This window comes from Aedes aegypti, chromosome 2, assembly GCF_002204515.2.
Source record: "Aedes aegypti strain LVP_AGWG chromosome 2, AaegL5.0 Primary Assembly, whole genome shotgun sequence".
In the NCBI taxonomy this organism is placed as follows: Eukaryota; Metazoa; Arthropoda; class Insecta; order Diptera; family Culicidae; genus Aedes; species Aedes aegypti.
The window spans coordinates 203,918,088-203,943,755 of NC_035108.1; the positions used below are offsets into that span (position 1 = coordinate 203,918,088).

A 25,668-nucleotide genomic window follows, 5' to 3' on the forward strand; every position below is an offset into this window, starting at 1 on the left:
TTTATAATTATTCACCTAAGATGCGATAATAATAAACATATCAGTTTATTATGCTGATAAGGCAAACTGGTTCTAAGGGCTGGCAGACCTTGGCTATTCTGATTAGGTTGAAACATAACATCAACAAAAAATGACGAACGACTTCTTGTTGTTACACAGAAAAAAATATTTAATTTTCAATGTGATGTAAACTGAAGTCTCCTGTAAAAATAAATCAAATTCGTGTGTTGTTACAGCATCATGTAAAATCAAATGAATATACATCCAATTTTTAACTGAAAATGATTGAATATTACATGATCGTGTAAATTTAAAGTGAATTCGATTGAAAAATAATGAATTAGTCTTTGAAATTTAGGTTTATTTTGATGCTCCAAATATGTGCATGAAAATAAACTTAAATTTGCAACATATTTTTAGCTGTGTAGTGTATACTAGGCTGGTTCACAAAATCGTTTTTGCTCCATTTGATTCTAGATCAACTTCTAAGTGTTCTCCCAAAATTTGAGCTCTTTTGAATGGAAACTGATACTGTACAAGCCGTTCAAAGTTTGTATGGGAAGTAATTCATTCACTCGGTCATAGTGTTTTCGCATGCGCTTTTTAGGATAGAGCTACACTGACACTGTTAGATACATTCGTCAGCTACAACTTTGTCGAAGACCGTTCTCAAATAGTACGCCTTAGTAAAAGTTATTAATTTTAGTGTGAGCTGAAAATTTTTGACTATAATAATTAAGCTGCTCTTCAGGCATCAATTGATACATGTAGTAAAACATAGCAGCCATAATTTGTATGTGCTATCTTTCACGCCTGGGGCCCAAATAGCCGTAGCGGTAAACGCGCAGCAAGAGCAAGCTGAGGGTCGTGGGTTCGAATCCCACCGGTCGAGAATCTTTTCGGGTTGGAAATTTTATCGACCTTTTTTATTTAGACTTTTTTATTTATTTCGTCAAACGACGTAGACTAGTAAATTTTACATATACATATTTTTGTTTTATTTCTTAATACTAAAATTATGAAATTTATAAAAAATATTGAAAAAAAAAAAGTGTAGTGTAAGTAATGTTAATTTCATTTTGTTTTATTTTATGTGTTGCGATTTCTAGTGGATTTGAAGTATGTTTTTAGATTTTGCCGAGACATGGTAAAGTCAATAGTTTCGCAATGTTGATTGTAAATGGCCATCATTTGATTTAGAGGCCCGTTTTTGGCATAATTTGTTCGATGATGATTTGTCAAGAATAAGTTTCGATTTCGTAGTTGCCTAGAAGGAGCGTAGAAATTTAATTTTGATAAGTTTTCTGTAGAATCAATACGTTGCGAAACGATATCATTTACAAATGAAACTCTTGTGATTTCACGCCGCTCTTTCAAAGTTTGTATGTCAATAAGCATGCAGCGTGCTTTGTAGGGTGGAAGTGGAAATGATGTCCAACCTAATTTACGAAGAGCATATAGTAGAAATTGTTTTTGTACAGATTCTAATCTTTCTTCGTGTGTCATTGAGAAAGGAGACCATACAATGCTGCAGTATTCCATGATTGATCTTACATATGCAATATATAGAGTTTTAATTGTGTATGGGTCATGAAAGTTGTAGCAGAAGCGTTTTATGAACCCTAGCATGTTATTAGCCTTGTGAATTATTGTATTGTAGTGGTCTACGAAAGAAAGCTTAGAGTCTAAGATTACTCCTAAGTCCCTTACTCTTTCACATTTTTCTACATTTTGATTTCCTAATGAAATTGAAATTCGCGGTGTTGTTCTTTTTCTGCTAAATGATATTAGGTTGCATTTTTTTACATTCAGTTCTAATAGGCTTTTTTTGCACCATATGTAGAATATTTCTATTTCATTGCGGAATACATTGATGTCTTCTTCATTTCTTATTTCCAGGTAGAGCTTCATGTCATCAGCATATATTAACACTTTGAGTTTATTAAAAATGAAGGAAATGTCGTTTACATACATAATAAAAAGAAGAGGTCCCAAATGAGAGCCTTGAGGGACACCCGAAGTGACTTGAATTGGTTTTGATTTGTTTCCTTTGAATTTTATTATTTGTTGGCGGTCAGTTAAATACGATTCAAGCTATTTCAGCAGTCTTGGCTCGATTCCAATTTTTTTTAGTTTGAAAAGTAGCATTGGTATGTCTATACGATCAAATGCCTTGCTAAAGTCCGTATAAAGAGCTTCTACGTGGTTTCCATTGTCCATTGCATTCAATGAATAGTCAACAAATTGAAGTAAATTTGTTGAGGTCGAGCGACCTTTAAAGAAGCCATGTTGCCCTCCCAGGGCATAGAGTATAATCGTACCTGCCACACGATATACACATGCAAAAATGGTCATTGGCATAGTAAGCTCTCAGTTAATAACTGTGGAAGTTCTCATAAGAATACTAAGCAGGCTCTGTCCCAGTGAGAACGTAACGCAGGAAAGAAGATCTTTCACGCCAGATGTAGCAATTTTACCTGTTGATAAGATTAATGAACACCGTTGAAGAATTTCCGATTGAATATAAATCATTAACTAATTACTGAGACGTACGATTTGAAAACAGTTTTGGCATAGTTGTAGGGTAGATGTACCAATAGTGGAGGTACTAAGCATGATTGAACTTCATTTAACCGCCTTAATTCAAGAAGTGCAATTACTGTACATGTTTATGTTGTAACGGGAAGTAACGATCATTGACTTAATGAGAAAAATTATTTTATCGCAGTAACCCACGGCATGTCAGTGAAAAATAATACCTCCACTATTGGTACACTGTTCCTTTAGTTGCGGTATATTTTTAATTTGTGTTCCTATAGTTGCGGTATCCGTGGTTTTCTTATGGAATCCTCTATTATAGGAACACTTTACCGCAACTATTGGTACAAGCAAGTAAAATTTTAGCTATTTTAGTGATATTTCATCAGTTTTAAAGCAATTTGAACGCTCTTTTCAGCTATTCCGTGTATCAACAAGCCAATACGTCGATTGGCAGTGTCGGTTCTGTGGTTAATGTAATAAAACCAGTGAAAACGGCACTACCGCAACTATAGGAACACCCACAATTAAGGGAACACTTACCCTAGCTAACGAATGAATGTAACAGTGTCAGTGTAGTTCTAACCCTCAGGAGCACATGGTCAGACACTATGGCCGATTGCATGCTTCCTTCCCATTCAAGCTTAAGAGGCTTGTGCAGTCACAGTTTTCATCCAAATGAGCTCAAAGTTTAAGAGAACACTAAGAATTTGATCTAGAATAAGAGGTGTGAAGTATTATCATTTTTTTAAATCACCCAAGTGTATATGTATTAGGAATATTTCAGATAATTGACAAACTCAGCTTCGCTAGCCTCGTTGAACATGCCTGTAAAAGGGCATCTACGGGTATAGCGGTGCTTTCGAGGATGTCTAACAGCTCTGCTATAATTGCCAGCAAACCCAAGCTACTGGTAAGCATAGGGCTATCCATACTAAGGTATGGAGGACCAATCTGGTCAATCAGAATCTCCTGCGTGCCCCAATTGTGCTGGTGTGGAGGACACAGCGGAGCATGTCGTGTTCGATTGCCCCCGTTTCATTGTTGTGAGCTGTTGCATGCTCGCTACATGCGGAGGGGACACGTCCCCCGACGATATTATAGAGAGAATGTGTACGGATGCCGAGTGCTGGAATGCAGTAACTACGGCTGTCACTCCATTATGTTAGAATTGCAACGCCTATTGCGCACCAAGAGTACAGATTAGCCCTGCCGAGGCTGGACCCTTGTGACATTGTTTAAGTCAGGTTGGAGAAGCAGTTTGCCTAGTCTACTTCTGCTACATGTGTTGTGCTATATGCACTGGCCCAACTGCGAAGAAATACCGTAAGGTGGTTCCTGAGAGAAAGGGTCTGAGGACCGGCAACTTTCCCTACAATCCTTTCATAACAAACAAGACGCGTTACTATGATAACAAAATGAAGTTTTCAACATCAGGGCTAAGTTGATGTGAATCACGAAAAAATGCATTTGATGCAAATCAATGCACATTTGATGTGCATCAAACAAGTGATCCACCCCTTGGTCTGAGGCCAAGGTTGATGCACTGTACTCAAGTACAGTGCATGGGCTGGTTTTAGCGGATGGGTCGTCGTTAATGCGTCATCCCCGCATTCCCTGACTTACCTTCTCAGGGGATCTGTTTGCAGATTTCGCCCTTGTAAAAAAAGATAATTAGGATAAGCCAGTAGAGCAAGTAAAGTATGGATATTGTACTATTTTTCCCCGAACGCTAGTTTCTAGTATGACTCGTTTCCTCGAAAACTGAAGCAGTTCAAAAAATACAATTCAGTCTTAAGTAATAGGGCGGTAAGCTAGAACGAACGATAACACTGTGGAACACGTTTTTGTCTCAAGCATCAAAATACCGCTATTTACATAAATAAGGGTTGCTGAATCCATTACCGCCTTCAAAAATGTTGTAGCACGTCTAGTTTTTGAGATATTGGCTGTTGAAAATGCAAAATTTGACTATATCAATCAATTTGCATGCAAGTTTGCCAACTTGTGAGGCAATTTATTTACTTAATTTGCCTCTGAGTTGAAACTTTATGTGTATAACAATACTTATCAGGAAAGTATTATGCCATATAAGACCCAGACAATTAAAATGTATCGGGCAACATTTCACTTATAAGATGTCGCGAAAAGGCCTTCTACGTACAAAAGTGGAGGCGATATACGTGCATACATATATTATGTGATGAATGATAGCATTCATTGCGAGCATATAAATTTTCAACCGAACTAACCTGTGATCTTATGCGACTTAACATATGATAACAAATGTTGTTTTGACAGCTGCTGCGGATTGATTCGACTTACTTTGTACGAGTGTACGGGACGAAACAAAATGTACAAATGAACTCAGAAAAAAGCGTTTTATGCGAGGAAACTCATCAATCTGACGATTTTATCCATCGTGTTTGGTGAGTTTGATATTATTTGTATTGATAAATGAGTGATTACTTGAACTTTGATGCGACTTCTGGTTGTCTGGGGAGAAACGAAGAGATTTCTTTGGAGACTGCAAGCATGTTAAAAAAATCGATTTAATCTAAATTTTATTGTGCAATTTCAATCAAATTATATCTGAAATGAAGTTGAAGTCCTATTTTGCATGCTTGCTGGATTAGATCTACAAAAAATGACAAATTATACTTTGAATTTCATGTAAACATCAGTTAAACCGGTGTTTTATACAACTTTTTCGACCTGTAGCTAAAAATTGTGACGTATAGGTACATTTCTGAGAGCGACATTAATTTAGCGACCCAAATCCACTACCAACCCGACTATGGGTACATAACAAAATTATATTAGCTTATGTTATTATGATATGAAGATTTTATCGAACATAGGTTGTTACAATTTTAACAGACAGAAACATATATGATTATAATCAGTTTTTTATCAATTACATATATAAAAATTCTACTAAAACTTCATATTCGATGCAATAGACATACATTTTATGTCTTTATATAAAACAAGGAATTTAAAGTCGCAACAAGTCACTTTTTAATCACATGCAATTAGTCAATAATTAAACTAAGATAATAACATTTTGTTACCACCTTGGCTGGTTTTACAAACCCAAGAAATTTATCTTTCATTTTTCTCAAATAAAAAGTATATATTTCGCTTGATTAAAAAACTCAAGTTGATTAAAATGCACAAATGTTTACTTAATTTTACTATAAAATTGTTAAAAATAAACAAAAAGAAATATATTCAAAATAAAAATAACACAATATGATATATTTTTGTTTCAATATTTTTTGTGGATAACGGTGACTAACAAAATTATATCATAATAAGATATGCATATCATATTCTGATAAAATCCTATTATATTTTTGTTATGTACCTTTAGTCGGGAAGACACATAATTTAATCCTTGAGACATGCAAAAGTGTCATATTGGTTATGCTGTGTAATCAAGCAAAGGACGAAGATATTTGATCATTCTGAACTAAACATATATTGCCAAAATACAGAAAACAGTGAAGCTCGAAAGAACCGCCTATCAAATAAAGAAGGGTCTGTAGTAAACGGAGCTATTTTTCACTTTTATGCAGAATCTAAACTTTCACTACAGGGTCCATATCAGATGACCGGTTTGTTCACCACCTTGAAATGTATAAAGTTATGACAATTATGAGTGCCAAAAACTAAAAATGGTTTATTCGGGGAGCTGGCGTTCAGAGTAACGACATTCGGAAAAAAGTACTACAACTTAGGGTGGAACGCTATAAATAAAAACAAGAACGAAAGAAGACACAACGTTTCAAAGAAGTACAGTACAAGAAGATTAGAACAGCTGTTCCGTCAGCAAGAACACGAAGTTACCAGCGGACAGTATTGCATTTGAACGCGTTCAGTTTGCTTTCCAGTTCAAACTGTTTAACGGAGAGATCAAGTAGGCTTGATGATTGTTCAGTTAAAAAATGTGAACCCGATTAAGCCGAAAATTGAACTGAATTCATTTTGACGGATACATCACATATGTCCATGCCAAAAGGATTTGTTGACAGGTCAAGACATAAAAATGTGCATTAGCGGACTTTGGGGCAAGTGTGCCATAGGGGCAAGTGTGCCACCCCTGCTTTTTATAAAAACTACAATATATATTTTCTTTTTGAGCTTAACAATATGTTCCCTTATAGTTCACAATACAATGATCAAAATATGATGAAAATTGCTCTATTTTTTACGTATTTACAGCGACTTGTGCTAAGACAACCAAATTTGAGTGGAATTTTATAAGATTTTGTTGTTTTTAAATAGCATGGTGAAAGGTCAATTATTACCAGATTTTTCTAACGTACTGTACATCGTGAAACTATTCAAATGTGTAAGTTATTGTGGCATTTTAATCAAAAAAGTATTTAGTTTTACCAACGAAATCCAGTTTGGTTGAAATGTATACCTATTGGGGCAAGTGTGCCACCTATTTGGTAAACAAAAATTGTTGGAGTGAAATTTATAAAAATGTAAACATCTTCAACAGAATCATAATAATAAACCAAAATGAGGCACCAGTAGTAATTTCTGAAGTATAGTAGGGGAATAACTGACATGTTTGCCCCCTAAAGTGATTTTTTCTCAGAATATTCAATATTCAATACGTTTTTCGGCTTATTAAGTACAGTTTTACATATCTACATCAATATTTTACCGTTATTTAGTGCTGATCTAGACTAATATTATACATATTCGCCGTAATATAAGGGTAATACATATATTGTGGAGACAAAAATAACCATTTTAGTTACTCGGATTGAGTAATAGGGAGTTACGCATGTTTTGAATCCTGTTATAAAGCATCCCCTTATCATGGTAAACTTAATTCTTGTTTTAGCATCTGCTTTGTAAGTATTATTAATAGGAAATAAAGAAAATTTCATTACAAGTGGAATTATATACGATTTTCATATGGTGGCCGTCTTGCCCCATATGGGTGGCACACTTGCCCCATAGCGTCGAAAAATAGGTTATTTTGGATGATATTTGAGAAGCTCCAAAACTAATACTTTTTGAAATTATTTTCTTTTTAAATGGCACAGTGGTTATGAAAAGATGTAAAACTAACATCATGAGGATAAATTGGTGGATTCTATGAGCTTTAGACAAAGTTAGAGAACAATTTGCTTAAGGTGGCACACTTGCCCCAAATTCCGCTATTCAACTATATGTTGAGTGTGTTGTTAACTAAATAGACTTGCATGTGAGCTCTGATCACTGATTTGAATTGAACGGGGCAGTGGTGGCCTGAAGCTGGGAAGTTTATTGACTGCCGTAAAACGGGGTAACTTTGATAATGCGGGTAACTTTGATAGTGCGAGACCCACAACATATTAAACGAAATAACGTAGTTTCTCTTAATCAGTTAAGCTAAACGAATGCAAAAGTAAAGAGTATTAGAATGACACTTTGTGTCAACGCTATTTTCGTTGGAATCAAGTGCATTTCAGGATTTATATGCAAATATTAAAATTTTACAAGATTTTAGCACTTTTGCAACGCCTACAAACAATCTGTTCTACGATCACTATTAGATAAAGTCATAATAAGTTCGTCACTTATCCTTGACAGCCTAGTTATAGTAGAACATGATTTCAATCTCAAATCTCTTAGCGAAAACCATTTTTACAAACTGGGACCATTTTTGTAATCTAAGTCAGAAATTTTCATATAGCGTTAAACGCCTAGAGGTATGCTACGCCCTATAAATGTTCCGTAATTCACTCAATTTAGTTCGATTTATACTCCATTATCAAAGTTACCCCAAAACAGAAAACCGACTTTCGATATATGAAAAATTATATATTCATTCAGAATATTTTTTTGACAATCTATCAAGTGCAATAGATAGCTAGGATGTCAGTACTTGTTTTAAAAATATACATAGTAATTCTTTGAAATAGAAGTTTTCTTTGAAAAAACTATCAAAGTTACCCCGTTTTACGGTACTACGTTCTAATGCAAAAAAATGGAACACGTTCCGTTCATTTTTCGTTCGCGTTTAGTTCAAATGCACCACTGCCATCGGAAGCACCATTTATCTTGCAAACGCTTGTCATGAGCTATAACGCGCAGAAATCGGAATAGGAACATTTTTGATGATAGTTTAGAGACTTATGAGAAGGTCGAAGTAGCATCTTGACAAACATCTGAACGGATGAGCACCACTTAGCAAAATAAAATATAGGGTAAGTGTACCAGTTATGGATATAGTGGTTCCCTATTTCGCCATACGTGATTACTTTAATGACTTCAAATTTTGAAAACTTGTGTGTGTTGTATTACGCGTTGCAAGAAAGATTTTCATTCCTGGACAATCGAGTTCGATCTATCATTAAATTTTCCATCCAAATCATCGAAGTCACCTCTGATCTTGAGCTAGGGAAAGTGTGCCAGTTATGGCCATAGTGGTTCCCTACTTGGCCATATGCCATAATTCGGATGACTTCAAGATTTTTAATCATTTTGAATGTTTTAACATCAAGATATAAACTATATCTTACTGCTTTTCATTTTCATTTTCATTTTGCAGCGTTTGGTGGGGCAATGAGAGCGCAAGTCAGTCCAAAGCCGGGGGAAGGGATAGGTAATGGCCGTAAAAGTCTATGCGGACCACTTGAACACCATCGGAAAGGATAAGAAGGGTTGGGGTAGGGTATAGGGAATGGAGAAGACTTGACACAGTAATGCGATTAATGCTGCAAAATGTAAATGTGCTGAAAGCAATTTAATTTGAGTTTTGAAGTTAGATTTGACTTATTAAAATTCCAAATAGATCGGCCATTGTACAAGTAAGAAAGAATATGCTGATCGCTTTCTAGAAATTTCATAAACGACAAAATAATAACAATATGAGAGTGATGCTAAGGGCTGCTGATGGCACAATGCGACGCTTTAGGAGATTTTGATACTGATTGAACATTACTATACAGAGCGCAATTCAATCGATGGTGATAACTTTACAAACTTTATCTGTTTTTGCACTGATTGACGATGCTGATTTTTATAAAAATATTTGATATTATTAGTTAATTTGTTTGTGTGATCTAAGTGTTAATAATGGAAAAATTTTACATACCCGTCATAATAATACTTCCCTGATCAGAAATATTATATTTTGAGCACCCTTTTCGAAGCTATTCTATCCAGGTATCCATGTACTGCTTTCAATCCTGAAATTATTCTTATTGTGCATGCTCATGCATTATATTAGTGATGATCATAATCATGCAACAGATAAGAAGGAGAGAAAAAGAGAATATAGGAACAGTGATTAGTAATGAGTTAATTATGTAGTTTTGTTAGAATTATAAACAATTAAACAGTAGTAATGAATAGCTTTTAAAATGACTTTGCAGCATAGCTGAGCCTTTCGGATCGTAAGACCGATGTATAAAAATAGTTTGTTTCGAAATTGTCCGCGTGGTCTTCTAGTGCCCCTATTAGATAAGAATCAGTCATAGACATACATACCGAATGCTCGCCATGACCCTATGACCAACATTTGTATATGTATAGCCTTAGCTGATGTGGCTTTTCTAATAGGTAGTTCTTTCACTCATTGATTGTCTTCAAAACCAGGTCAAGTATAGAAAATTGATTTTATTTCATTTATTACTACATTGAAGCTACATTGTACTTATTATGTATTAGGTATTATTTTATGTTTTTTTCACTATTGATATTATCAAGGCCAAAATTCCCAGTGAGTGAAGAATTTTATAGTACTAGAACACCATAGAAGATCGCTAAACATTACCTAATCATGGAACGGCTTTTTGCTCTATTATTTTAGGTAGATGCTATTGATCTCCCTTTGCTCCTATCCGCAACCCGGTGCACGCGCCCTGTTGGTTTTCGAAAACCTCGTAGAAGATTACAAACCGTCAATGGCATTCCCAATTATCACCCCACATTGCACATTCAAGGGTCTGATTGTGCTCCTAACCCACCCTCAGTTCGTAATCTTCTCGCCAGTTTGAAATTATATTTTCCCGAAGTGAAAGTAATTTTGATGAGTGATAGCCTAGTGCAGCCCAACTGCATAGTACAGTAGTTTAACCAGAATTTTTAGGTCAGAAGATAAAATCTAAATTTTGTAATAAAAAGGTTGCCATTGCTTTGAAATTCACCCAACATCTTATCAAAACTACTAACAACAGCGATCAATTATCAAAATTCATCGCTCCCTGGAAAATATAATCCCAAGCCCAGGGATATCTTACTGCTAAAACACAAAAAACTTTTCAAAATTTTAAGACACTCATGTTACTACGTATGGCGAAATAGGGAACCACTATGGCCACAACTGGTACACCTACCCTACTTGAAGTTATGTTTAATCTTTGGTCTCTGAGGAGTTCCTGTCAGCTGTATCAAATGCTTCGACAATATCTATGTTACAAATTACTCAACGACCAAACGGCACAAATAGGAATCCTTCCCCAAAAACAATTCCGGGCAATTCCCCCAACGCTTTTACAAATTTAATAACATTCGAAGGGACCGGTTTCAAATCCGAATGACGAAAGAAAAACTTCTGATCGATTATCAATTGCTTATATTCATGGATAGGGGACGGACCTGGTGTAGTGGTTAGAACACACGCCTCTCACGCCGAGGACCTGGGATCGAATACCATCGCCGAGATAGTCACTAAAAATTTCAGTGACGACTTCCTTCGGAAGGGAAGTAAAGCCGTTGGTCCCGAGATGAACTAGCCCAGGGCTAAAAATCTCGTTAATAAAGAAAGAAAAAAAAAAAATTCATGGATTCATAAGGCTTGTCAAACTACTCACAATTGCCAAATTTAATTATTGCAATTGAAATAAAGCAAGATGCCATAAAAAGTAGTTTAGGATTAAACTTCAGCCATTCAAATGTTCACTTGTTTAGAAACGGTGTACCAATGCAATGCTTACTTTGGTTCATTTGTTCAATGCGGAGATTGCTCACTGTGCGTTATTTCCGCGAAGGAATCCAAATTTTTAAATTTCACCGCAATAATAGTTAGATTTAAGATATACCTTGATGTTAAAGCATTCAAAAAGACTTAAAAAGTGAACGTTATCACAAATGGTCAAATAGGGAACCACTATGGCCATAACTGGTTCACTTTCCCTATCATCCAACATCTCAAGAACAATAGGTCAGCTGACAGTGATCAGATCGGAGCTAGAGTCAATCAGATAAGCCCCGAAAAGCCGGTTCATTGTTATGTACCAGCTGATACAAAGAATCTATAGTACAAAAACCTTGGGACTATGGGACCTTCCTTAGCCGAGTGGTTAGAGTCCGCGGCTACAAAGCAAAGCCATGCTGAAGGTGTCTGGGTTCAATTCCCGGTCGGTCCAGGATCTTTTCGTAATGGAAATTTCCTTGAATTCCCTGGGCATAGAGTATCTTCGTACTTGCCACACGATATACGAATGCGAAAATGGCAATTTTGGCAAAGAAAGCTCTCAGTTAATAACTGTGGAAGTGCTCATAAGAACACTAAGCTGAGATGCCGGCTCTGTCCCAGTGGGGACGTTAATGCCAAGAAGAAGAAGATGGTACAAAAAATCAACGTGTAGAAGTCAGTCATGCACCCCATTTACAAGATAGGTAATAACTTATATCGTCACATATTTTATTTATTTATTTATTTATTTATTTCTTATAGATCGTTGTAGAGTAAGGCAAATTCCTTTTAAATTACCACAACCGGTTTTGATCTATTAATTCAAACAATCTTATTTACTAAAAAAAAATCATAATCTATTTAATGTTGCTGAATCTCCCTATTATAGAAGGCAATGCAATCTCGCCGAAATCCAATCAATGTAGAATTTTGTTTAATCTGTGTTGGTAGCATGTTCCAAATGGCTATGCCCCTCACAAACAAAGTGTTTCCATAATGCGATGTATTGTAACGTGGAATAATCAAATTTCTGGCTCTGGAACTACGAAATAGCTGCAATTTCTCATACAGGTAATTGGGAGACGAAAAATTTATTATTTTGAAAACTGTTAGAACTGTACGCATTTTCAAGAAGTCTTTTAGTGAGCATCCAAGCAGCTGGTTTTGTAAGTGTCTAAAACTAGAAAAACGTGAAAGATTGAAGACGTACCTGACACAGCTATTAAGAGCAACCCGTAAACGATCGATGGATCTTGCAGAAGCGTTTAGTAAAAATTCCGCTCCATAAATGAAATGAGGCAAGACAAGAGATTTAAAGAGTTTCAGCTTAATATCCCTACTTAGCATGCTTGAAGACAATTTTAATTGACATAAGCTACCATAGACTTTACTACAAGTGTGATTAACCTGACTATCCCATTCAAGGTCACTTGTTAAGACAAATCCTAAGTTAACTACCCTATCGACATAATCAATTAGGTCTCCACCAAGAAAAATGAAAGGCTTTGGATCACTTAGTCGCTTGCGAGTAATACAGATAGCTTTTGTTTTTCCAGCATTTATGGGAAGCAAATTATTATTGGACCAATTCAAAATTCGTTGAAGATCAGCATTCATCATTTGAACTAATTCATTTATATGCAAGCTTGAAGAGCAAATGTACAGCTGTACATCATCAGCAAACATGTGTATCTGACAATGCTGAATTACTGATGGCAAATCATTTATGTATAGTGAAAACAGCAAGGGCCCCAGAACTGACCCTTGTGGAACTCCACTAACTATATTTATGGACTGGGACAAAATTCCATCTATTGACACACATTGCGTCCGGTTTGTTAAGTAAGATTGAATTAAATTGATGGCACTTCTCCAAAAACTAAAGTTATCAGAAAGTTTACGCAATAGTTTTTTGTGGGATACCCGATCAAATGCTTTTGAGAAATCTATCAATAACAGAAGAGCAATTCCTTTTTTATCAATCTCTTTATGGATGTCATCATGGATTTTTAGAAAAGCAGTAGTAGTATTATGACCTGATCTGAATCCGGATTGAATATCACTTAGCAAGCCATTATTTTGAATGAAGTATAAAATTTGTTGTTTCAAAAGCTTTTCAAAAACTTATGAAAGAGCAGACAAAATGCTTATAGGGCGTAAATTAGACAAATCCGAATTGTGTGGCTTTTTTCTAATCGGTATAACTTTTACAATTTTCCACGAGTTCGGATTTTTTTTGGAATCAATACACAAATTGAATACATAACAAATAATGGGCGCCATCATTTGGAATACTATTTTTAAAAAGCGTAATGGTATTTCGTCCAGTCCAACTGCATCTGATTATATTAAATGCATTGTAAGCCAAATCTGATCTGCTGTGACATTAGAAAACGTAAAACCATTTGCATTGAGAGAAGGTACAGGAAGCGATGATTCACTATTTGTGAAATTTGCTCCAAAAGAGGCATTGATTTCATCAGCTGAATTATTGAACTGATTATTACCTAGAGTGGAATTGGAAACCCCAATAGTTTTTAATTTTTTCCATAGAGTATTGCTAGAACTGGTATTATTTATTGTCTCGCATGTATAATTTTTTTTCGCAATGTTTATTAAATTTGTAACTTTGTTTCGCAATCTCTTGTACTTGTGATTTATTTCAACCGATCATCAAAATCAATTCGTTCAAGTGCAACTGAGTAACAATATTGACGGATTTCACGCCAACTCGACAAAGGGATTGGCAGCACCCTTTCAGAATTCAATGAAACTTTCTTGGTGTGAAGACTATGTGAAACTAAGATACTTTACATACTTTGTTTTTCAAAATCGATCTAGACTAACATTTGGAAAGGGTCAAAGTTTATTTTTACTTTTTTTATAAACCCGTATAACTCGAAAACGGTAAGACCTACAAAAAAGTGTTGTATGGGGGACTATCGTGAAATTTCCTGAAGGTTTAGAAAAAAATATTGAAAAAGTAAAAACACATTTTCTACACTGAAAAAACAAAGGATTCAAAACTTTAAAGTCGATTTAAAAAAAACGGCCACTTCAGATTTTGATCATCCTTAAGCAAAAAGTTTAGTAATTAAATTTACTAAAAGTCATCCATACATTGCAAATTGGGCATATTTTAGGGAAAACAGTTTTTCTAACATCGAATTTTTTAAGTCCCAAAGTTTTTTTTTTGCTTTTTTTATAAACCCGTATAACTCGAAAACGGTAAGACCTACAAAAAAGTGTTGTATGGGGGACTGTTGTGAAATTTCCTGAAGTTTTAGAAAAAAAAATATTGAAAAAATAAAAACACATTTTCTACACTGGAAAAAAAAAGATTCAAAACTTTAAAGTCGATTTAAGATCAATTGAATTTAATTAATCCAGAAAGTTTCATTGAATTCTGAAGGGGTGCTGCCAATCGCGTGTCGAGTTGGCGTGAAATCCGTCTATTCTGTTATTTAAAACCAGAATTTCCCTACGAATATCGGTTGTTTTTTTTTCTTTGTCGTTTTGAATCCTGTGCCTTCACATATTATGCTGATGTACATTTCACTGTTAATGTTCATTAACATACGATTGGCATGAAAATTGCGCCTTGTATGTCCAATGAATGAACATTTGAAAGTTTGGTTGGAATTTGAGATGGTCGATGAGTTATAGTTTTTCGTGGTCACATCGTATGGAATGTTTCGTTTTTATTCGTATTACCTATAGGGCCCAGGTCTCTGTGAAGTATAACTCATCAAAACCATATAAAATAAAGCATTCTGTATCATTCCTCACCGTTACAGGGCTTTGGAAACGCTTAAATTTCGAATGGCGGGTAAAATTTTTGATTCTGCAACAAGAGTAGTACCGTAATCTCAACAACTATGTTAACAACAGTACGATGTATTAAAATATTGAAATTCTTGTAAAACTCTACAGATTCCGATGAAACTTTTACCGAAAACTGTTTATATTACCGTACTTCGTTAATTCACTTTACTGAATTTTGCAGTTGTTGAGATAATACTGGAATGTGAAAAATTATCTAAGTATGTAAAAATGTGGGGACTTGTCTTCCTCACTTTTGCCTTGTGGTGCGGCAATTTTTATTCCAAATCTTGACAGCTCATGAAAACCGTACAAAGTAAAGTTTCCAAAATTTGAAGCTATCTGTAATATGAATCAGAACACTATAACAGGAAAAATGATTATTTAGATATAAATTAACCTCTCTACTAGCAGCATCATTTTAAGCACAAAAAAATATTTAAGTTAACTTTTATGCACATATTTGGAGCATCAAAGTTTAAAAGTGATTTTCATACTTACTTCAAACCTGTTTGAAAAATAGTTCCAGATCATGGAAAAAAATGAAACTTTGAATTCTAGTTTATTTTTTAACGTAGACTTAGAATATGTAGGAAACTGGATACCCCTAAACAAGACAATTGATGTTATAGTGATAAACTCGAATCAATAAAGCATATAGCTTAAAAAAATCTTTGGCATTACGTCCTCACTAGGACAGAGCCTGCTTGTCAGCTTAGTGTTCTATTTTTTTTTTACCTATCGGGAATCGAACCCAGACACCTTCAGCATGGCTTTGCTTTGTAGCCGCGGACTCTAACCACTCGGCTAAGGAAGAGTGTACTCAATACCATACCTAAAAAAAACTTCTGAAGGTTCATCATAATTAACTGTTATTTGCAAAATAGTCCGAATCGAACCCAAACATTTTCAGTATGGTTTTGCTTTGTAGCCGTGAATTTTACTACTAAGCTAAGAAAGGGTCCTGTTTTTTTCGTAAAATTGTTAAACGATATTTATTGTTTTCATAAAAAAATCTGTTATTCGGAATGAGAACATCGATTCAAAATCGCCCCACGCTACTGTGGACATCTAACTTGTTATGACTCATATGCATTGTAATACAATCTATAAATTAGATTTATTCGTAAGAACTTTTATTGGAGGAAATGTTTCAATATTTGAAACACTAGTTTTCATTTTCAAATGCAGTGCCGGTACAGAAAAGTCTAAATGCAATCAAACATTTGTGTTCCTATGTCCTCTACTGTAGCTACTGTATACCACTTTATGTTGCGCTGCATTTTGTTTACAGTGTGGACGAAATGTTGCACAGCATAGAAAGCTTCGGATCGTGCTTTTATGTGACTCGACTGGGTGAACGATGGAACGCACACAGGTGTAAGTATGGAACACGTGTTTAGTTCAAACCAATCATAAATTTCGCGCGCTGGTGGTCAATGTAATTCAATTCCCGTTAAAGTGGTTCCACTCCGGCACCACATTTTAAACAGGCACTTCACTAATTAGCTTAGTTTTACCTGTCTTCGTGGTAGTAGAAATAGTAATTACAATTTTATTGCATTTAGATTCTTTATTTTGGTGTCAGTTAAGGAAACATTTATTATCTTTTAACGAGTAAAAACAGGATTGTTATGCTTGAAAATACATTTGGACTTACCTTCTCCATTTTCAATGTCAATAACAACCGTTTGGAGACTCTCGCTCGGATTACTTCCATCACCTTCCCTTTCCGTGACTGGGCTTCGAACTGGCACGAATAATTCGCCATCCGTATTCGTTTTGTCATTAGTCCCCTGTTGCACGTTATCGATCGTTGCAATGCTGCTCACGGTGCTGCTTATGCCGGAGCTTTTATCGATGTCTTCTGGCGAGAACGATCGAAGACTGAGTTTTGAATCCAGTAATGGCAATCGTAGCGTAGATGCCAGAGATGGTTCGTTCTCATCGCTCAACACCTCCGGTACCATGCCAAACAGATGGGTTTCGTCCAATTCAACGGGACTCGGTTTTTGGTGCGTATCCATAGTGAATACTCAACGGTGATGAAAATAACGCTTTGTACGTCGATAAATCTGCAATAAAGAAATGTCGTGCATATTATTAATGAAATTTATGTTGATCAAACTGAAGAGTGGCTTAAAAGTTTTTACTGATTAATTACAAATGCCAGAAACAGTAGGAGACAGTTTTCATTTGAATAATACACTTTTTAAGCTGGAAAAAACTAATAAACATAAACATAAACTTTGATTCATATTACGGATATTTGAGGCCTCTGTGAAGTATAATTGATTTAAGGTGAAGATGAATCGAAGCCAAAGTTCAAATTTTCAAGAGCACGGATCTGGATAACCAAATATCTGTTTGAGCTGAAAACCTAATCGATTGGTCACCACCAGTTAGTGACCAATCGATAAAGTTTTCAGCTTAAACGGATGTTTGTTTCTCCAGATCCGTGCTCTTGAAAATTTGAAGTTTGGCTACGATTCATCTTCACTCATCTTAAGATCATATAAAATAAATAGTTTTGTATTTAAAGTTTTATTGCGCAACATGAATTATTTTTAGTGAATGAAAATGTTTGGAATACTTAGTCCTATAATTTTATATAACATTAGGCAATCAAAATGTTGAATAATGTAATAGAATCAGAGACTTAGGCGTAATTTTAGATTCAAAACTTACTTTCATTGATCACTATAACTCTATGATAAATTAAGCCAATAATATGTTAGGCTTCATTAAACGCTTCGCTTCAATGTTCCACAATAAAAACATTGTTTATTGCCTATGTTAGATCAATACTTGAATATTGCGGCATAATTTGGTCACCTTTTTCAATAGTACATGAAGAAAGGATAGAGTCGGTGCAAAAACAATTTTTATTATATACTCTTCGCAAATTAGGTTGGAAAGAATTTCCATTACCATCTTACAAAGCTAGATGTACACTCCCGTGCAAAAGTTTGGGTTCACCCCTTCAAAAACATACAAAAGTGTTCTGTCCATATCTCTGTGATTACACGTCCAATTGAAACTCTTTAAGCCGCATTCGAAAGGCAAAGAGTTATTCTTACTTCGTATGTATTTTTCCAAAAACATTTTTTTAATTTTGTATACTAATTTTTTACTTAAAGTTGTGACATTTTTCAAAAAACACACTGAAAATTCATATTCAATTTCCTCAGCATTGGGTCGACCAAAATTTTAAATCAAAGTGTCATTAGAATCGTAATCTTATATTCTTTGAAGAGACCCCACGAAATTTTTGCGGAAAAATCTGGAAAGTATTCAAAATCAATGAAACAGTCAGTCAAGTCATCGTGCAAAAGTTTGGGTTCACCCCTCAGTATGATGCAAATCGTGCAAAAGTTTGGGTTCACCTGAGCCGCATGCACATCATTTTTGTCAATATCTCTGCCATTTTTCAACCGATTTTAACAGTTTAAAGCTTTTTTGAGCGCAAATAAAGGCGCGTACATGATCGGTTTGAGATTTCACAGATTTAGGTAAGTTCAGGTGAACCCAAACTTTTGCACGATACACCATACTGAGGGGTGAACCCAAACTTTTGCACGATGACTTGACTGACTGTTTGATTGATTTTGAATACTTTCCAGATTTTTCCGCCAAAATTTTGTGGGGTCTCTTCAAAGAATATAAGATTACGATTCTAATGACACTTTGATTTAAAATTTTGGTCGACCCAATGCTGAGGAAATCGAATATGAATTTTCAGTGTGTTTTTTGAAAAATATCACAACTTTAAGTAAAAATTTAGTATACAAAATTCAAAAAATGTTTTTGGAAAAATACATACGAAGTAAGAATAACTCTTTGCCTTTCGAATGCGACTTAGAGAGTTTCAATTGGACGTGTAATCACAGAGATATGGACAGAACACTTTTGTATGTTTTTGAGGGGGTGAACCCAAACTTATGCACGGGAGTGTATGTTGATTAGACTGGCCCTTAAACAAAAAAGTTGTAAAACTCAACGGGGCACCCCCTAGATATGAGCCTTAGGGTAAGAGAAACGCTCTCTCAAAATTTCAACTCAATTGGTTGCTCCACCAGCTGGCGCATTCGATTTGAAGTTTGTATGGGATATTCGTCTCAAATATATTGAAAATTGATCCTATGTCACTGTTTCGTTCCGTATACTAATTGTGCACGTTCAAATAAGCCCAGAATGACAAATACACTAGTTGATACTCTAATGAACATAATTGCAGAAGGTTGTATCTGGATTTAATCTCATTTTCATTACTCTTTCAGTTGTTGAAAGTTAGGCTTAGATCAGCACTCCCGTACAGTCACTTATATGCATGCGACATGTGCCTCAGCTCGCCCAGCGTCATAGGTGGCTATGATGCGCTTAGTGGTTACCTCCAAGCTATGTTGAAGAAATACAAGCAGTATTGCATGATATACTTCAGATGGTTAAAACACACATTTTATTAATTTTGATCATGGTACAATCTTCTACAATATTCTTCGCTATTACATCAAGTAGTGTTTTTGACATTCTGGGTCCAATAGGGCGATATTCAAAACTGAAAAGGCAATAGATGGCTCTTTTTCAGTGGTAGTAAACACGAAATCCTGAAGCAAAGAAAGCACCACGGAAGATGAACTAAACACAAAAAGTTATGTATTCACTTTGCACTTGATTTCTAATCACTACTTTTTTGATCTAGTTTCCGATTTCATTTATTTAGTTAACATCTACACAGATAACACTGAATCAACAATTTCACGCCACAATACTCGATTCGTGGCCGCATCTCTCCATCCTCGGTTCTGCCCCACGCTCGCCAAATCGATACGCACTTGATCCGCCCACCTAGCTCGCTGCGCTCCACGCCTTCTTGTACCAACCGGATCCGAAGCGAACACCATCTTTGCAGGGTTGCTGTCCGGCATTCTTGCAACATGCCCTGCCCATCGTATCCTTCCAGCTTTGGCCACCTTCTGGATACTGGGTTCGCCGTAGAGTTGGGCGAGCTCGTGGTTCATCCTTCGCCGCCACACACCGTTCTCCTGCACACCGCCGAAGATCGTCCTAAGCACCCGACGTTCGAAGACTCCAAGTGCTTGCAGGTCCTCCTCGAGCATCGTCCACGTTTCATGCCCGTAGAGGACTACCGGCCTTATGAGCGTTTTGTACATGGTACATTTGGTGCGGGCGTGAATCTTTTTTGACCGCAGCTTCTTCTGGAGGCCATAGTAGGCCCGACTTCCACTGATGATGCGCCTCCGTATTTCACGGCTAACGTTATTGTCAGCCGTCAGCAAGGATCCAAGGTAGACGAACTCGTCGACCACCTCGAACGTATCCCCGTCTATCGTAACACTGCTACCTAGGCGAGCCCTGTCGCGCTCGGCCCCACCAGCTAGCATGTACTTTGTCTTGGCCGCATTCACCACCAGTCCAACTTTTGCTGCCTCGCGTTTCAGGCGGGTGTACAGGTCTGCCACCTTTTCAAATGTTCGGCCGACGATGTCCATATCATCCGCGAAGCAAACAAATTGACTGGATCTTGTAAAAATCGTACCCCGGCTGTTAAGCCCGGCTCTCCGCATAACACCTTCTAGCGCAATATTGAACAACAGGCACGAAAGTCCATCACCTTGTCGTAGTCCCCGGTGGGATCCAAACGAACTGGAGTGTTCGCCTGAAACCTTCACACAATTTTGCACACCTTCCATCGTCGCTCTTATCAGTCTCGTGAGCTTCCCGGGAAAGCTGTTCTCGTCCATGATTTTCCATAGCTCTACGCGGTCGATACTGTCGTATGCCGCCTTGAAATCGATGAAAAGGTGATGCGTTGGGACCTGGTATTCACGACATTTTTGGAGGATTTGCCGTACAGTAAAGATCTGGTCCGTTGTCGATCGGCCGTCAACGAAGCCGGCTTGATAACTTCCCACGAACTCGTTTACTACGGGTGACAAACGACGGAAGATGATCTGGGATAATACTTTGTAGGCCGCATTTAGAATGGTGATCGCTCGAAAGTTCTCACAGTCTAACTTGTCGCCTTTCTTGTAGATGGGGCAGATTACCCCTTCCTTCCACTCCTCCGGTAGGTGTTCTGTTTCCCAGATTGTGCCTATCAGCCGGTGCAGACAAATGGCCAGCCTTTCCGGACCCATCTTTATGAGTTCAGCTCCGATACCATCCTTACCAGCAGCTTTATTGTTCTTGAGCTGGTGAATGGCATCCTTAACCTCCCTCAAAGTGGGGGCTGGTTGGTTTCCATCTTCCGCAGTACTGACGAAGGCATTTCCTCCGTTGTCCCGTCCTTCATTGCCTGTGCTCTCAGCACCATTCAGGTGCTCGTCGAAGTGCTGCTTCCACCTTTCGATCACCTCATGCTCGTCCGTCAGAATGCTCCCATCCTTATCCCTGCACATCTCGGCTCGCGGCACGAAGCCGTTGCGGGATGCGTTGAGCTTCTGATAGAACCTACGCGTTTCCTGAGACCGGCACAGCTGTTCCATCTCCTCGCACTCCGTCTCCTCCAGGCGGCGTTTTTTCTCCCGAAAGAGGCGGGTCTGCTGTTGCCGTTTCCGTTTATAGCGTTCCACGTTCTGCCGGGTCCCTTGCTGCAGCATGACCGCCCGCGCTGCATTCTTCTCCTTCAAAACCTCCTGGCACTCCTCGTCGAACCAATCGTTCCGTCGACTCCGTCCCACGTACCCGACGTTGCTCTCAGCTGCATCGTTGATGGCTGCTTTTACTGTTCTCCAGCAGTCCTCAAGAGGGGCTTCGTCCAGCTCACCCTCTTCCGGTAATGCAGCCTCGAGTTGCTGCGCGTATGCCGCTGCGACATTCGGTTGCTTGAGCCGCTCTAGGTCATACCGGGGCGGCCGTCGGTACCGTACGTTGTTAACGACGGAGAGTTTTGGGCGCAGTTTGACCATCACCAGATAGTGGTCAGAGTCGATGTTAGCGCCACGATAGGTCCTGACGTCGATAATGTCGGAGAAGTGCCGACCATCAATCAGAACGTGGTCTAGTTTCCGAATTGCAAGTAATTTAAGTTTTTCATTATTTTCCATACGTTTTGACAGCTCTCCGACTACCATTCTTCCATGCGCTTGTGTTGAAAGTTTGAGAAACTTGAGAATCCAGCGTAGCGCGATCAGTGAGAGGGATACAAACAACAGTGTCGTCGCACGGTGGCCAGTGGAAGAAACTGAATGTTCGAAAGGTTGTTGCCTGTACTTTTTGCCGCTGGCGCCAACTGTTAGCGTCTAAGAACAAAATAAACAGTCGTTACCCTATTGAACGCGATCATTAATTTTCCTGAACCAAACAGTAGATGATGTGCTGTTGCTCATATGTTTGAGCTGAAAATCCCATATTAACTTCAATTCAAATGCGCCAGCTCATGGAACGACCAAATGAGCTGAATTTTTCAGAAAGGCTTCCTCTTACCCCAAGAAATAATCCTGGGGGGTGCCCCGTGGAATCATACAACTTTATTTTTCTCCCATACTGAGCTGGGCCAGTCTAATGTTGATTGATATTCAAACACTAAGAGAGCGTCGTGAATATGCAATGATTTCATTTATAAACAATATTGTATCCCATAAAAATGATTCACCAGAATTATTATCTAAATTAAACTTTTATGTTTACGGCCATCGAGAACTATTTGCAATCAACCGCAATAATTATGCAAAATTCGGGCCAATTAATCAAATGATGACTACTTTCAATACAATTTTTCCGCACATCATCTTAAGAAGGAAAATTGAATGTGTAAGTGAAACTAGCGTATAAGAAACTCTCTGTAACGGTCTACAAACATGATTGACGACCATAAATAAATAAAGAGTATGATTCTTATACCGGACGCTTACTCACGTTTGTCAAATATGCCGTATTCTTTGATTTGAATCCCTGATAACTCATGAAATATTAACTGAAAAAGTCAAATCATCAATTGAAGCCACCAAACAATTAGATAGACGACTAAGGCTAAATTTGAAATTTTCAATGGGCTCATTCACTACAAAATGCGTTACGAGGGGGTGGGTGGGTGTCGAAAATGATCATTTTTGGCGTTATGAAATTTGTGAATAAACCCAATATTATGTATCTATGGAAAATGCCTGATAAAACAAGCCTTGTAAGTGGGAATTTTTGAAAGGCAAATATTGAAACGTTCCGTTTGAAATGTTTCCCAAAAAAGCCGAGTTTCCGGAATTTTAAGCTATCTGGAATTTGGACCAGAACGGTATTTGACCTAACGATCTAGTACGTATTTGTTCATTCAAATATAAAAGCTTTGATTGTAATGAAAAGGTGAATATTTTACGAATCAGATTTTGCCCCTCAGAATTTTTGAAAACTATCCGAATCTCATGGAGAATTCATACATCAAAAAATAATTAAATTGTCCATAGTAAATCTGACCATCTGCCTGAACAAAGTCCAACATCAAAATGAAAGCAAATCAGAACCATGCCTTGTATTTATCTTCAAGGTAATATCTTAATTTAATTTAAATGTATCATTATAACACTCAAAACCATATTTTGTTTTTGTTCTGCTTTTATGTTACATTTCAATTAATAGAATTATTTTAAATATCTATATAAAGCTCGGCTGTGCAAATCTCGGTTTTCCGAATTTAACTGAGACTCAGCTAACAAATTGTCCGGTTGCTTAGCAACGAAGCATACTGATACTGATAGGGTAACTGGGGGTAAAACGCGCCCCCTAAGGAAAGAAGCGTTTTTAGCTATGACGAACATTATTATAAGCCTTTTTTTATTCATTATCTCTAAGACAAACATGTTTTCTATCAAATAGTAGAAACAGCCATTCATTTTCTTTTTTCTGGAGTTTATAAATGAATTTTTATAAAATGCTTGCTTATCTGCATTTTTATTTTTTGCGGGGTAAAACGCGCCACCTGATCTCGGCGTTAGTCATTCGCGCGCACGCATGCGCAATCATGCTTGCAAATACGTTGCATACATAAGGGCGTTTAATCAGATGTTATTGTTCGATTATAGTATACATGCTGATTCGAAAAATGTGCATTTGTAAGGTTCAAATTGGCACGTAACTACAGCTTGGCATTACGTTTGCTGGAATTTGAATTCAAACGGCTGTTTTGGTGTTATAAAATAGGAGTGGCCGTTTTGCCCCACGAGTTGATTAAAGTTTAAGTCCTTCAATACGCTTTTTAAGGATAAATTCAACACTTTTTTCGCATGGAATAAGAACTATGGGAGTGCACAAGTCGATTCTCGGTGATAGTTTCAAAAGTTTTGTTGTTTATCGACCTGAAAAATGGCCTAGAAAATAGCACAAAATTACAACGAAAACAGCGAAAAACGTTTTTTCGAGTTTTTCACGATTTTTGCCAAGAAAACACTTAAAAATATATATAGAGAAGCATTTTAATACATTTTCCATTATCTCGGGTGAAAAACAGCGTCCCAAAGCACGTCGTTCGTTCAAAACAAGGGTGGCGCATTTTACCCCAACGGCGCATTTTACACCCAGTTCCCCTACTCGGCTTTTATTTGCTGAGATCCCAGGAAATTTGTTTGCCGACTACTCGGCTGTGTGGATATCGGTTAAAATTAGCCGAGACTCGGCATTCTGAATTAAGTGTGAAGGTGCAGAATGTTGATTTTTACAGCACGAGTCGTACGGTTGGATAATTACGACGAGTGCTGTAAAAATCGGCTTCTGCACCGAGTCGCGTACAATATTTTTTTTTTTGCGATTTCTTGAACAATTTTAAAACTGTTTCTCATCAATCTGCACATGGTCGTCCGTAGCCATATTTGAGAAATTCTGGTCATAGTAGGTTGTACTGAGCAATTGTCACAATATTTCTAACCACAGTCCGGATAGCATCATTATTCAGTCGGCAGCGGATGTTGCCCTGGATGGTCTTTTATCGGAGAAAACCAGGGGTCTATTTTGTAAATCGAACAGATTCATGTGACTCATCTGAAGTCATTCTTGATCAAAGTAAGCATGCATATTTCAGATGTCACCCATCGACTCCCATAGTAATCTAGTCACATAGAATGACAACTGTCGAAAAACTCGAGTGACAGAGTCGAGTCGAGCGATTTTTTTGGTCGTCCGTGACTCCAGTCGAGTCATTTTGATCGACTCAACTTATAAAATAGGGCCCCGAATTTAGGGTATTTTATAAGTCGAGTCGATCAAAATGACTCGACTAGAGTCACTGTCGACCGAAAAAATCACTCGACTCAGCTCTGTCACTCGAGATTTTCGACAGTTGTCACTCTATGTGACTGGATTACTATGGGAGTCGACGGGTGACATCTGAAATAAGGGGCCTATTTTGTAAATCGAGCAGATTCATGTGA

The 25,668-nt window shown here is 37.2% G+C and overlaps 1 protein-coding gene across 10 annotated transcripts in view; it reads right to left on the bottom strand.

Annotated features, from left to right (window-relative positions):
- Positions 1-25,668, bottom strand: part of LOC5575931 (aldehyde dehydrogenase, dimeric NADP-preferring) — a 105,727-nt gene that overhangs the window by 69,640 nt on the left and 10,419 nt on the right. For all 10 annotated transcript variants that reach the window (XR_002500264.1, XM_021843742.1, XM_021843738.1 and 7 more), the window contains exon 2: positions 16,950-17,364. Coding sequence is in view for 9 of the 10 variants with exons in the window: in XM_021843742.1 (XP_021699434.1) it covers positions 16,950-17,316 (367 nt within the window). In the remaining variant the exon portion in view is untranslated. The remainder of the gene's footprint in view (positions 1-16,949; positions 17,365-25,668) is intronic.